Source organism: Hippocampus zosterae, chromosome 6 (assembly GCF_025434085.1).
Source record: "Hippocampus zosterae strain Florida chromosome 6, ASM2543408v3, whole genome shotgun sequence".
NCBI lineage: Eukaryota > Metazoa > Chordata > Actinopteri > Syngnathiformes > Syngnathidae > Hippocampus > Hippocampus zosterae.
Genome location: NC_067456.1, coordinates 23,616,226 through 23,630,907, shown reverse-complemented (window position 1 = coordinate 23,630,907; position 14,682 = coordinate 23,616,226). Strand labels below are relative to the sequence as shown.

Here is a 14,682-nt window from a genome sequence, read left to right as displayed (position 1 = left end):
CACCGGCTCCGCTCTTCTCTCACTCCTCAGTCCACTGCTATACTTGTACACACCCTCGTCACCTCGCGACTCGATTACTGTAATTCCCTTCTGTTTGGTCTCCCCCAAAAAACCCTCCATAAGCTTCAGCTGGTCCAAAATTCAGCCGCCCGCATTATCACACTCACGCCATACATAAACCATATTACACCTGTCCTTCAACATCTCCACTGGCTCCCCATTTTACACCGCATTCAATATAAAATCCTGCTCCTCACATTCAAATCCATTCATGACCTAGCCCCTCCATACCTATCTGACCTCATCCATATTCCTACGCCTGTCCGCTCTCTTCGTTCCTCCTCCTCTGTCCTCCTCTCTGTCCCCCCTGCTCGCCTCGTCACCATGGGAAATAGAGCCTTCAGTCGCTCTGCTCCCCAGCTATGGAACTCACTCCCCGCTGACCTTCGTAATACAGCCTCATTAACACATTTCAAATCCCACCTCAAAACACATCTGTTTCGACAAGCCTATTCACTCAGACCATAAAGCCATTATTTTATTTATTTATTTTTGTTGTATTTTTTCTTATCTTATTTGATGTAGTTTTTAACATTGTACTCGTGATTTTAACTGCTTGTTGTAAGGTGTCCTTGAGTTTCTAGAAAGGCGCCCACAAATAAAATGTATTATTATTATTATTATTATTATTAATAGCTTATTCAGACAGTAAAAATGTACTTTGTTATTTGAAGGCATCACATTGAAATTGAACACAATTGAGTTTTCATTGGTTTGGCCCTTGACAACCTTTCTAGTTTCTCACGTGGCTGCAAAGGAAAATTATCTCCCCTGACATTATACAACCGCTCAACCAACCAGTTGCTCCTATATTTGTGTTTCCCGACAGTGTGGTCTTGAGGCCGCGTCCTAATGGCCGTTGTTTTGCATCACGATCACAAAGAATGCGACTCAGCTGAACTCACTGTCGACCACACCCATAATGATTTGCGATCAGAAATACTGAACAGGTTTAACATTTATGATTATTGACCATGAACAAAAATTACTCTTAATATACCCCAGACCATGGGATAATTACTCAAGAGAAACGTTAAAAGACATCTGAACATTTGGGTATTTGTTGATACTGTATTGACTAGAGGACAGGACAAATGTTAGCCTGCGATTGGCTAGCAGCCAGTCCAGGGTGCAAAGTCTTGCTCAAAGTCAGCTTGAATTAACTCCAGCTCGCCTGTGACCCTAAAGAAGAGAAGCGGGATAGTAGATGGAAGGATGGAGAGGCCAAATGCTTTAATTAGGCCCGATCATTCATCTGTGTGCACCCCGATTAAGTCACACACCATCACAGAAATGGTTTGTACATATTTTAACCCTTTCATGCAGCAATAATGCTAAACTGTAACCTGATAACGTGATAAGCCGTCCACTGCAGTAAGCGCTGTCCCTGAAAGGGTTCAATCCAATGTGCGCAATGTAACTTTGAAGAGCTGCTAAAGTCAAAGTTTGAAGACTGCATTTGAATGGTAAAATGCGACTGAAAACATTGCTTGTGACAAGAAAGATTTTAGGTTGTCAACACTATTCATTCATAATTTTTATTGGTCAGTATGGCAGCAATTGTTTTGAAAGTGGACCAAATTGGAAGTCAACCGGTATACCTGAATGGCTTGTCTTTGTTTATATATATGTCTGATTTTTAACTTGATGTGCAGCACATTAGATGCGGCTGTGGTTGAATTTCAAGTGCTCTATGAATAAAGTTGAGTTGAATTGAATTTGGAGCTTCTACTGTCTTGTCTTAGTAAAGGCAATATCAAGTATTGGATCTCATTTGATAACAAGGCAGTGCATAGGTAAAACTTTACTGGTTTTTGCTTTGTGCTTTCAAGGCATTAGATACATACCATGTATATTGTGCATGTTTCATGAATATCAATGAGCAAGCATTAATTGTAGATTATGACGTAACACAAAACACCAATTGTCACATAAGTCATGTTGCATTATTGACAACTTAAACTAGTCTTTCAGCGTTACTTCAGAATGTGTCAGGTCTGTGTATTGTCTTCTCGCTGGCCTTTTCTCAGTGAAGAGGTAGCAGATCATACACCACACACTGTGTTCCGGAGCAATTTGAACTCCATTGCTGCTCCGAAAAGGTCTTAGTGCACAGGAGCCTGTCAACAGAATACAGGCCAGTATAGAAAGTCAACAAAATAAGTTTTGCCCTTACAGGTGGTGGGCTGTGGTACGTTTTTGTGTCGGTGAAATCTTCTGGCTGTGGGTTTATTTTATCACCTTTTATCATGTACATCTTATGGCATGATTATTGTATATTGCGAGACGGTTATTTAAGTTTGTTAGTTTGGAGGAACAAACGGGATTTGTTTAGTCAGCACAGAGTGATCGACACAACGCAACACTGCTCGTAAATATATTTACCTTATCCATTGTTGTTTGCTCTTTCTCAATGTATTACTTTTTTTGTTTTATTTTAAAACGATGCTTATTGACCTTGAAAAACATCCATGCAATAAAAGCATGCCCAGGATTATTGTAAAACATCCCCAAAATGCTCAGCTGTTCACAAGCAAAGTTAATCACTTTGTGGGCATGTGCGAAAAGCAAAGAGTTCACGGACAACATTTGTCAGTGTACAGTTACAAGGAGTTTTGGGAGTTCATCAGCTGTGGTCCATAACATCATGAAAAGCTTCTGAAAATCTCGAGAAATCTCTGGATGTAAGCAGCAAGACTTAAAACCAACTTAGAATACCTGTCACCTTCGTTCCCTCAGGCGGCATAGCATTAAGAATTGGCATCACTGTATGAAGAGCATTGCCGCGTGCGTGGACTATGGAAAACTTAAGAAAAAAACCTTTCATATTTAGGAAGGTTATTTGTCACCTTGCTACAGAACTGCTCATTGTCGGGCAAGAAGCCCAGTATGATGCGATTGGCTGGCAACTGGTTAAGAGTGTCCGTTATTCATATATGTTGGAGAACCTACAGGAACCAGAATATCACTCCTTAAGGTTTTAGTCATATAAATATCACTTATAAGTAATATAATTAATGTGGCTGTCTAAATTAAATCTTAAACCAGCACAATCTCTTGCGTAGTAATCAGAGTTACCGGTACATTGAAATAGACTTTTCCTCATGCATAAGCACCGTTGTATATATGGCACAATTTAATCCCATTTCCTTTGCCTTGACAGTTTTTTTTAAAATCCCATTTACATGAATTAGAAAACATAATTACCAAGTATGAGATAAGCAGCGGCGCTGAGAGACAGGATGATAAGGAAGATTGAGCCAAGACCCAGATCTCCAATGGCACAGGTGTTTGGACAAGCACAGGGACTCTCCACCCAGATTTCCAGAGGTTCCTCTACTTTCAGCCTCTGGTCCCGAATAAAGGATGAAGACACATTTGGATTGCAGTGATAATGCACAATTGTAAGTGGAAGTTCAGTGGGCCCTGGGACAAGAGGACAAAAGCGGCGCTGTCAAACGTGTAACTTGAGACTTGAAAAATGAACCCCAAAATTTTAAAAGCTCACCAAAGTATGAGACAGAAAGTGTCCTCAGAGTGTCGTTGTAATGGAATTCATTACCGTCATGTCCCCCAAAGCTGATATAGCGGTGAATGTATCTGTTGTACCTTTGATACCTGTTGTCACAGATAAAAATATCCATCCACTCATTTTCAACAGAGTTTTTCCTGAACAGGATTGTGGGGGGTTGCTGGTGCCTGTCAAAGTAGACTTTGGGGAGGAAGGGAGACTACACCCTAAACTGGTTGTCAGGCAGTCACAGGGCTCATAGAGAGAAAAACAACCATTCACACCCACATCCACAGGGCGCGCTGCACCTACTGCCCGAAGACTACTGGGAAAAGCTCCAGCACACCTATGACTCTCGTGAAGATAAAGCTGTTCAGACAATGAATGGATGATACATGATTTTTGTGGGGGGAAAAAAAACATGTATAAAATGAGTTCTTGCACGATGTGTTCTTTTTTCACCAGTTTTATGCCATTCTTAAAGGATCGTTTTTTATGAAAGAGAGTCTTTTGGACTGGAAAAATAAAATACAGTATGTGGTTATTTTTTTGTTTACTTCAAACCCTTTATTGTTGGGTTGAGATAGTGGATCTTTCATACATCGATTGAAAATTCTAATATAAAAAAATCAAATATATTAAGAGCATGTATTTTGCACACATACACATACAGTATTTAATCCATTATAAAATATAAGATTTTTTTTCATAAATCTTTTTAGGACGTGCGTGGTCCTTTGTGCCCCCCACCCCCACCCCCACCCCCAACCCTTAGCATCAAGTTGCCCAACGCAGCTGTACACTGTAGCGGGGTCTCAACAGCCGAAGGACAGTCGTCGAGCATAATACAGTAATATAGTACATGTGTTTAGAGAGCCCCCTGGTGGCCATCTGCGATTTAACAATTGCATGTTGTCGAGGTAACTAAAATAGCATTCCATTTAAATAATAGGCGACATCAGGCTGTAAATTTGTACATTTCTTTTTGTCTAAACGTTTATAAATTATTATAAAAGCATGTTTAGTCACTGTGTGAATGGATTGGACAAAATCCGTTATTTATTTTTTAAGGCTCCAGCCAAAAGTAACAAGGGAAAGTCTATATCTCATTGCATGCATTGAAGACAACAGCAGAGAGCACAAATGAAGCCAAAAGTAGGTTATAAGTAATAAAATTACACGTACTATTCTAATTTTATTTTCAGAACAGTACCAAATTACCAAACAGTACGTACAATTTAAGCGTCAGAAAATGTTACCTGTGCTCTAGTCAGTAGCTGCTGCACTAACATGTACAGTGCCACTCAGCCCTTGGAAAGCAGATGCCATCGGTAGCGGTATGGTTTTGAAACAGCATTATGAAATGTAAACCACTCAGAGGCTATTTTTAAACAAACAAACAATAGAGCTGTTTTTTTCCATTGACTTCTATAAAATGGGTTACAGCTATGCAACACTCGGAAGAAGAAGGTCCCAGTGTGACAACAGTTGAGAAGCATTACTCTAAAATGACAAATGGGCAGTTTGTCTAGCTGCAAAAAGTGCATTGTGAGTTGCAAAATTTACATGATATATTTAAATGGTTAAAATCATATGAACATAAATGCAAATATACATTAAAATAAAAATGAATAAAAAAACAATTGGACAGGATGTTGTTGATCTTTTAAAAATATGGGATAAAAATATCTTTTAAATCATGTGAAAATTCCCAGCATATGTAATGTACTTAATATTCTACGTAATTGCACATTGACAACTTTATTGAGCAACTTTAAATAATGACGTGTTGTATTGAAAATTAGTTGGCAACACTGGCAGAGAGGCCTGAGAAAGTACATGGAGGGACAGAGTGTACGTCTGCACGGAAAGTGTGTCTAATTCTGGAAAGCTGCAAATATGACCGTAATTTATTTATTTTTTTCATAGGTTTGCGTGATTATTCTCTTTTTGAATCGCAGCAGAGGAAGTACCTGACAATGAGGCACGCGGCAACACTGGTGCAGTCACTTCCTGTCAGGTCCTCCGGCTGTGAGAAAGGCTGGCAAGGGCTGAAGGTCAGCAGGAACTCGGCGTTGAGTGACCCATCGTAATCATGGAGCGGTTTCATCCGCCCCAGGAAGCCGTCTGCATCGCCCATAGCTTGCAGGTTTATCACCCCACTGCCATCCTTCATGATGCATTTGCAGTTGTTGACTCTGAAGCAGCCGGTCTTCTTGGTGGAGGCCACATGTGGCCACACAAAGGAAGGGAATGCGCTAAAACAGACAGACAGTCTGAGGAGAAAGCTCATGGCGGCTGTGTGGTAGACACTAAAAAATTGTGTGTGTTGTTGCTTGAGTGATGGGCAGCTGACAGTACAGTGTTACAAGGAAAGTAATTAGAATAAAGGTGGCTGTCATTCCAGACATTCCTTGGCTGCATTTTGCTCACTACAGTGTCTTCCAAAGAGCAGCGTTTTACTCAAAAGACTTACTTCACTGAGGGCACATGAATTTCGGTACAAAACCACTCTTCAAATGTATAATACAGTGCCGTGAAAAAGGCTTTCCCCTCTTCTCACATTTCTTTTTTTCCCATTTTAACCCTTTCAGGGACAGCGGTTACTACGGTGGACAGCTTATGTCATTAGGTTACAGGGTGCATGAAAGGGTTAATGTTGACGATCATGAAACATATATCAATATCGGACAAAGATAATCCAAGTGAATAAAAAATGCATGGCGGGCGGGGGGAGTATTCTAAGCCTCCTGCATAATAATAATAATACATTTCATTTATAAGTCCAATCCTGGTCCTGTGTGCAAAACTACTTGCATAACTGTGTGACTTAACATTAACTGTGGCTTGTCTCACTTTTTAAGAAGTTGAGGTCAGTTGAGATCAATGTTTATCACTCAACAATCAGGAAGAGGCGGGCAAAAATGATATCTGCGGCAAAGTTGCAAGGCAAAAACCACTGCTGACTGAAAAAAAAAATCATTTTGTTTAAATCAACGACAACAATCACCTGAATGTTTCCCAAGACTTTTGAATATTCTACAGACTGAAAAGACAAAAGACAAAAATATTAACTTTTTGGAAGGCGTGTCTCATTACATCTGGCTTAAACAAAACACTGCATTGCAGAAAAAGAACAGCATGCCGTCATTGAACTGCGATAAAATATTGAAGGTTTAGTTCAACACTGGCGGCATGGTGATAACTGGTTAGCACGTCAGCCTCACAGTGCAGGGGTGTAGGGTTCAATTCCGGCTCCAGCCTTCCTGTGTGGCGTTTGCATGTTTTCCCCTTGCCTGTGCGGGTTTTCTCCGGGTACTCCGGTTTCCTCCCACATTACAAAAACATGCATGGCAGGCTGATTGAAGACTTTAAATTGTCCTTAGGTGTGAGTGCGATTGTGAGCGTGGATGGTTGTTCGTCTGTGTGTGCCCTGCGATTGGCTTGCAACCGGTTCAGGGTGTCCCCCGCCTGCTGCACTAAGACAGCTGGGATAGGCACCAACATGCCGGTGACCCTTGTGAACATAAGCAGATTAGAAAATGGATGGAATGACGTATAGTTCAACACTTGTGAAACATTCTTGATTTTTCTATTGGAAAAACGTTTCTGGTCATGCTTTTATTTTTCTTCAGACTTTTGCATCAAAGTAATTAAGATTTTAAATGAAATAAACGCGAAAATTGCAAAACTGTGTTTATCGTCTCTTTCTCTCCCTTTCATCATTCACCATGGCTAAACAGCTGGACGAGGCTTCAAAATCACAAATTGCATTCATGCAAAACAGTGTTATGCATGGATGCTCCTTGCTACTTCAACTGAATGGGCAAGCATTTCCAGCAAGTGTGCATCCAAAATCCCCAACCCGTACCAAATAAATCCTTTTTTGGACACACGTGTGCGTGTGTTTGAGAAACACCAGGCAAGCAGTCAAATATTTTCAACAGTGCAGACATTTCTTTAAGACTCACACCAATTGAAGAAATTTCCCCAGTGTGGGACAAATAAAGGTTATCTTGAGATTGAGATCATGAATTTGATGTTTTCATGTTATCGAATCTATGAATGGTAGACGTCATCTTTTGGTCAAAATCTTTGACTAAGAATGTCCGTTTCAATAACACAAGTGTGAAATTGTTTGAGGTGAAATTCAAATACAATTATAACAGGCGTTTAAAATATCTTTTCCTGTGCGATTTCCCTTCCATTGAGTAACTGGTGTTACGATATGGCATACTGGTGCTCTGGAATGAGAGTTGCCCAGTTCTTTAGATTTTTTTTTTTGGTATTCAGTTACAAGATTTATTAGTGAACATTTTAAGGGTATGACGTTTCAAATTTGAAGACCCATTGGCTGTTAATTTGAAAGTTGACAGAAATTTACAAATGCCACATGACAACACTGTACAAGTGCATATTTAAATTTAATTCCTACTATTTTTTTTCTGCTTATCCTCACAAGGGTCGCGGGGGGCGGGGGAGGGAGGGGGGGTTGCTGGAGCCTATCCCAGTAGTCTTCGGGCAGTAGTCAGGGGACACCCTGAACCGGTTGCCAGCCAATCGCAGGGCACACAGAGACGTACGCTCACACTCGCACTCACACCTAAGTACAATTTTGAGTGTTCAATCAGCCTGCCATGCATATTTTGGGAATGTGGGAGGAGACTGTAGTACCCGGAGAAAACCCACGCAGGCCCAGGGGGAACATGCAAACTCCACACAGGAAGGCCGGAGCTAGAATTGAACCTGGTGCCTCTGCACTGTGAGGTCGACGCGCGAACCACTGGATCAGCGGGCCACCCTACTACCATTTTTTAAGTCTTAATAATGTCATTAAGCTTTACTTTCGATGCTAAATCTGTTATTTAAATACAGTAGTCCATTTGCATCATAGGAAACCTTAATGTTCATCTCCTAAAACATTAGCAGCGCCATTCCAAAAATAGAGGAAAAGAAATCGGTGATACTGATTTTTTTTTACTATTTCTTGTACCGTGTTGTAACATACAAGAAATAGTCAAATACATTAAGCTGTAATTTATGTTGTTTCTCTTGCGGCTGCCACCACTTACAGTCACAATGTCAAATCTCCTTTCGGCGTCAAGTAAAATAGACCATATTAACCCTTTCAGAGACAGCGGTTACTGCAGTGAATAGCTCACCAGGTTACAGGGTGCATGAAAGGGTTAATGTATTATTTTTCAGTTTGTGATACGCTGTGGGAGAACTGCATCTTCTATTAGCTGTTGGATGAACTTTTTACCAGTAGAGGGTGTGAACAGACATATACCTGCATAATAATAATAATACATTTCATTTATAAGCACCTTTCAAAACACTCAAGGACACTTTCCAACCAAAACAAGAACAATAAAACCACAGATAATGTACAGTGTGTATGTGTCAAAGAGTCCCAAACTAACAGCTTGCAAAACGATTATTCTCAAGTGGCAACTGAGGAGGTTCAAGCAGGATCCAGAGGTGGCACTGCAAACCCACACGACCCCCTTTCTGGCTATACCAGTGGTGCTATAATGTCAAGTATTAGGCTTCATTTTGCACCAAACCATGTCAGGGATTGCACAATGTGTCATTAACACTGCATTAGAGTTACAGTACTGCAAGCGGAGTAGATGGAAGGGCAGATGTAAGAGAGCGCGGCAAGTGCAACTTTTATCCATAGTGTTATTACAGCCAACACAAAATTGTGGGCAAAATTTGGAATTTTCTTTCTTGGAGGAGCAGAGAGAGCTGAAGCCGTCTGCTTGGCCTGCTGCACCAGTTGTTTCTCTTCGTCTTCAAATTTGCACTTTTCGTCATCTCGACCTACAAATGCAACAATTGCTTTATCCTCTTTTGTTCTGTACCAATTTTTATTTTCCAAGGTGCCTAGGTAAGCGAATCAAAATGTGTTTTATATATTTCAGAAAACATTCCACGCGAGGCACAGCTTATCTCACCCATCAGTGCAGCATCGTCATCGAGATGGTAGGTGTCGGGCCATGGCCTCCAGGCTCCCCAGTTCCTGAAACGCAAGCTTTGGGGCGAGAATAGCACGCAAGTCACGTCTTGCTTTCCTTTCCCGAATCTTACAGATTTTTTTATACTGTTCAGTAACTTAATGACTACTTAATTAGGCCTCCAAAACCACATCACATATGGAGGTCGACTACCTGCTTATACGACAACACTTATTTAAAATCCACTTTCCTGTTTTTTTGTAGCAATTACTACTCAAAAGCTTCATGATTGTACACAATTAGGCCTCCAAAATCACACATCGATGGGGATATCTGCTTGTACGATAAACCTAATTTTATGAAAACACCCTTTCCTGTATTTTTGAGAATTACGAGCACAGCTATGTGACTACTGTAGCTAAATAGTAACATATTGATTAGCAGTCTGCTACTTAAGTTAAATGGATGCATCAGTGGCAGTATGCATGTGGATTGAAAGTGTGAAAGATACATACGGTGCAGGTACACTCCAAACTTGCATTTGCCATCATCATGGAGTCCACACATCATGTGGTACTCTCACCCATTAATTTGTCTTTATTCACATATACCTCTTACTTTTCCACCCCCCCCATGTAATTTCAGAGATTTTTAAAATATATTCCTTTTGCAGTAGAACGTATTCATAGGAAGACAGCAAGGAGTTGTATGGTATGCACCTATGACAGCTATTCAGATTCTAGAGCAGGGGTGCCCAAACTTTTTGGATCGAAGATCTACTTTTCGATCAACTAACCTCCCGGGATCCACCCTTACCGGCGCGCATGCGCACAAAGACACACACACACACAACATGATGAGAAACGGCCTGAAACAGAGGCATGCCACGCACTTTTTCAGCCTGTTAACTATCGTAGCTCACACGTACCGTTTTAAAGTGCTTCCCTGGGCCCTCCTAGATTCTTATTCTTTGCTCGTGCCCTCGGTGAATTCTACAAGACCCAAACTCTGAATGAGAATCATGACGATAAAAGATAGAGCGCAACAGCTCTGATCACAAGCTGCAATTGCAAACTGCTGAGCGCTAACAACTTCCGGTGAGGTAATCACGTGCCACCGTAAATTAAAGATTTACCTACTTTATTTTAATTTTTTTGTGTGAAAATGAGACTGATAGGATGATTATGGTGCAGCGTACATTAACACAAAAAATATATATTACTAACATGTACAAAAACACACATTTTTTTTTTCCTCCTCGGATCTACTTGGGACCCGGAATTAGATCTACCGGTAGATCAGGATAATTGGCACCCCTGGATTAGCTTATTGGAGAAATCACGGCTAACAAAGTTAACAGTGAAAAGAGGACAAATGGCCCATCTTTAACATGTTTTATTTAGTAGATAGAAAATGTCTCAAGCTTTGACAGCAAATTTGCGGATTGAGTAAAGAAGATCTTTCCTCTGCTGTTTCTTTGTACGCAGACTCTCTTCGTGTTTGTTGAGTCTGCGACGCAGAGCTCTGGTCTTCTTGGGCCTCAGATCCAAGGGCTTGTACTTCTTCCCCTAAAATAAAATTTAAAAAAGATTTTTAAGGATAATGCACATGATTCAATGGCACAAAGAAAGCATCGGTATGTGCGTAGTGTCTCGGCTTGGACCCTCCCTCCTCTGTACTTCATTGCTAAACCCCTGCCCTTATTTGTTGCCTAGAAGGATATCGGTGAAAAAAAGTTAATTAGAGGCAATTAACTTCGAAGAATCAATGCCACTTGATTACTCAACTCAGCTTGCAGCCCATCATTATGCCCTGCTCATATGTTCTCTCAGCCTTACCAGTGAGAGATAGTTTTGCTATTATTGAAACAGACTTTTTAAAACCATGGTAAACCACCAATTGGCCCATACCTATATTAAACTACGAACATCATAGAAACAACCAACAAAGTAAAAATACAAGAGCAGCGCCGGGTAATAATTAGCAAAATCTACGCAAGAAAATTTGAAAACGCAAACGATATTGGAATAATTGTGACTGCAGTGCATTTAGGCTACACAGAGGTTGTGAAAAAGATTGTGCACATCAAGCATCAGACTATTAACAATTGTGAACGCATGCTTGACAATTATCTTTTACAAGAGGCTCAACGTATAAACCTCAAGTCCCATGCACACATGTTGGTGCAAATGCTCATCCTCAGTTCACCTTGTAGAATTTCCTCAGATTCTCCTTTTGAGTCTGGTTGATGACCGTCAAAACTCTGGCGATAGATTTGCGGACAACGCGGCTGCAAAGGGAAAAAAAGGTATTAATCTTCTGAGTGACTGTATTAACATCTTTTATACTACCTGCTGACACACGGATAATGAGTGTGAAACTTCTACAACTCTTTATTGTAATATGGCACAAAAATAAATGTTTCCTGAGGGCACATGTGCACCCCCACTGGTTGTGCAGCAGCGTGCCCCAGGACTGGATGCCCTACTTTTTGAAAAGGGCCGGTGTAAACGCATTGAGACCAGAAAGTTGCTGTTAAATATAACGCTGCAGCCATCACCAGCTGTCGGTTTATATGACACATAGAGCTGCCGATATTAGTCAGGAAGTCACAACATTGATTATCAAAATGAACATTTAAGAACATATGATTTATTTGTCACTTTCTCTCGAAACTGCTTAGTCGCTGCGTGTCCCGCTGGCTGTATGGCTGTTAGTGTCCCGGCTTATCAGTAATGTAAACCATTGGGGGGAAAGTAGCAAAAATACTCAATACGATGCAAGCCTCGATTTCATGGCAGCACGTGGTGATGAATGAGCATTTTAAAAAGGAATAAAGTTTTAGCCAGTGTCTGATTTCATTTCTGACATTGGGACAGCTGATAAATCACTAGATTTATCAACGATCAATATAATCGTTAGTGTCGGGCCAAACTGTATATTAACTCAAAATGTGACAGTGTATCAATTCAACTACAGTAATCCTTTTTACGTCACGGAGGTTATCTTTCAAAAAAAACCTGTGATAACTGAAAGCCGTGAAGTAATTATCTTCCTTTTTTACAATTAGTACATATTCAATACTGTATTGAATGAAACCAAAGACTAAACCCTTTTTAGGTTCAAGCATTTTGTACAGAACGTTTCATTGGCATTATGGGTTTTATCATGGAGACAATTTGGCCACTTGTCCAACAAGGCAAACAAGAACCACACCAAGCCATGGAAGTAACATTAAGTTCAGAGTACTCACATCTTCGACAACTTCGACGCAGCTCCGCCCGTTACTTTGGCCACACGGAGTTGTGACAGTTCATTTTTCAGGTCATCCAGCTGCTTGAGCAGCTCCTCCTTCTTCTTACCACGCAAATCTCTTGCCTTGATCTTAGCCTGGGTCAAATAAAATTTAACAAGTAAAATAGAACTGGTTATGATGGGGAGTCATTTGAATGTTCGACAGTCTCGTTTTACAGTAGGTCGTCGAAAAATAGGATACAGAATGACATAGCACAATGCGCGAGATTGACATCTCAAGTCTCAGTCTTTTGGTAAGCAGTTGTGAATGCATCAGCAGTCCATCAGCTCAACAAATATCATCTCAGACCAGAGAAGCAAATTAAGCCTGTAGTGTGGGGATACTTGGGCCTCGCTTCACACGAGCTCTTCGGTGACAAAGATCACATTTAACACACTTGACTCATGCATCAATGTAATTTAGACCTACAATATTCATAACACACGGACTTCAACTAGAAGATGGCTGTTAGCAAGTTTCAAATCATCTATCGCACCACGAAATTAGCGTCAACTCAAGCAAGGCCGTCACTACATTAGCACTTAACAATTTAGCTAAGCGGCGCTAGCACAGGTTTAAACTAGCATTTTACTTATTGTCGTGTGCAGGCTACTCATCCAAACTCAACCATAGAGCATCCTCAGTTGCTTACGCGCTTATATTTGACATCTGCTATGGAGGAAAATTTTTTAAACACTAAAACGTACTAATTACAAGAGAGCTGAACGAAACCAACCATGTTGCCTCTCGCTACGCTGCCAGAAAGGCCGGACGTACCGCGTGTTCACAAAAAGGGAGCTTCCGGAGATTTTCTTCTTTGCCTCTACGGGTTCTGCGTTAGCGTCTTACAAAATACAGCGCCACGGCGTGACATTAACAAATATTACTGCGTGAATTACAAAATAAAACTGCGAATTTTAAAATAACAGAATCACCCCGAATAATAATAATAATCTGTTTTAAATAATTGTACATTCGATTACACAATCATTTGGTGTAGCTTCAAAGTATATTGGGATGGTAAAAAATTGACTTTGCAACAACTTAATAGAATTTGGGAGGGATTGACCATGCAGCTTGACTTGACATTTTCTGTCAATAAATCAAGAACATGAAGCCTTTGTTGCGAGAGGAAATAATTACTAGCATAATAAAAAAGCGTTTGCTTATAGTGTTTATGGATTTATATGGTTTAAATCAGGGGTGCCCATTAGGTAGATCCGGATCTACCGGTAGATCTAAGACAGGTCCCAAGTAGATCCGTGGAGTGTCGAGGAGAAAAAACAAACAAACAAAAAAAACCCAACCATTTGTGTGTGGTTTTTACATGTTAGTAATATTTGTGTGTTAATGTACGCTGCACCCTTATCATCCTCAGTCTCATTTTCACACACAAAAAAATTAAAAAATAAAATAAAGCAGGCAAATCTTGAATTTACGGTGGCGCGTGAGTACGTCACCGGAAGTTGTTTGCGCTCAGCAGTCTGCATTGCAGCTTGTAATCAGAGCTGTTGCGCTCTATCTTTTATCGTCATTATTCTCATTCAGTTTGCGTCATGTACAATTCCCCGAGGGCACGGGCAAAGAATAGGAATCTCGGAGGGTCCAGGGAAGCACTTTAAAACTGTACGTGTGAGCTACGATAGTTAACAGGCTGCAAAAGTGCATCGCATGCCTCAGTTTCAGGCTGTTTCTCATCATGTTGTGTGTGTGTGTGTTTGTGCGCATGCGCGCCGGTAAGGGTGGATCCCGGGAGGTTAGTTGATCGACAAGTAGATCTTCGGTCCAAAGAGTTTGGGCACCCCTGGTTTAAATAGACCCTTACTGACAGAAAAATTATACTTATTTTTCTAAAA

At 40.6% G+C, this 14,682-nt stretch overlaps 2 protein-coding genes across 3 annotated transcripts; both read right to left on the bottom strand.

Moving 5' to 3' along the window:
- Positions 1-696: 696 nt before the first annotated feature.
- LOC127602283 (uncharacterized) lies at positions 697-5,916 on the bottom strand. 2 transcript variants are annotated; one of them, XR_007962732.1, is made up of 4 exons: positions 4,831-4,985; positions 3,569-3,678; positions 3,268-3,486; positions 697-2,180 (listed from the first exon to the last, which is right to left on the bottom strand). XR_007962732.1 is itself a non-coding variant. In XM_052068345.1 (4 exons), the coding sequence occupies exons 1-4, from the start codon at positions 5,862-5,864 to the stop codon at positions 2,023-2,025; spliced, it is 807 nt and encodes a 268-aa protein (XP_051924305.1). In that variant the 5' UTR covers positions 5,865-5,916; the 3' UTR covers positions 697-2,022. The 2 variants fall into 2 exon arrangements, 1 of the variants encoding a protein (XP_051924305.1); XM_052068345.1 differs by lacking the exon at positions 4,831-4,985 and adding an exon at positions 5,545-5,916.
- Positions 5,917-10,911: 4,995 nt separating this feature from the next.
- On the bottom strand, positions 10,912-13,709 carry rpl35 (ribosomal protein L35). Its single transcript, XM_052068400.1, has 4 exons — positions 13,563-13,709; positions 12,785-12,921; positions 11,740-11,821; positions 10,912-11,099 (listed from the first exon to the last, which is right to left on the bottom strand). The coding sequence occupies exons 1-4, from the start codon at positions 13,563-13,565 to the stop codon at positions 10,950-10,952; spliced, it is 372 nt and encodes a 123-aa protein (XP_051924360.1). The 5' UTR covers positions 13,566-13,709; the 3' UTR covers positions 10,912-10,949.
- Between the last annotated feature and the right edge of the window lie 973 nt (positions 13,710-14,682).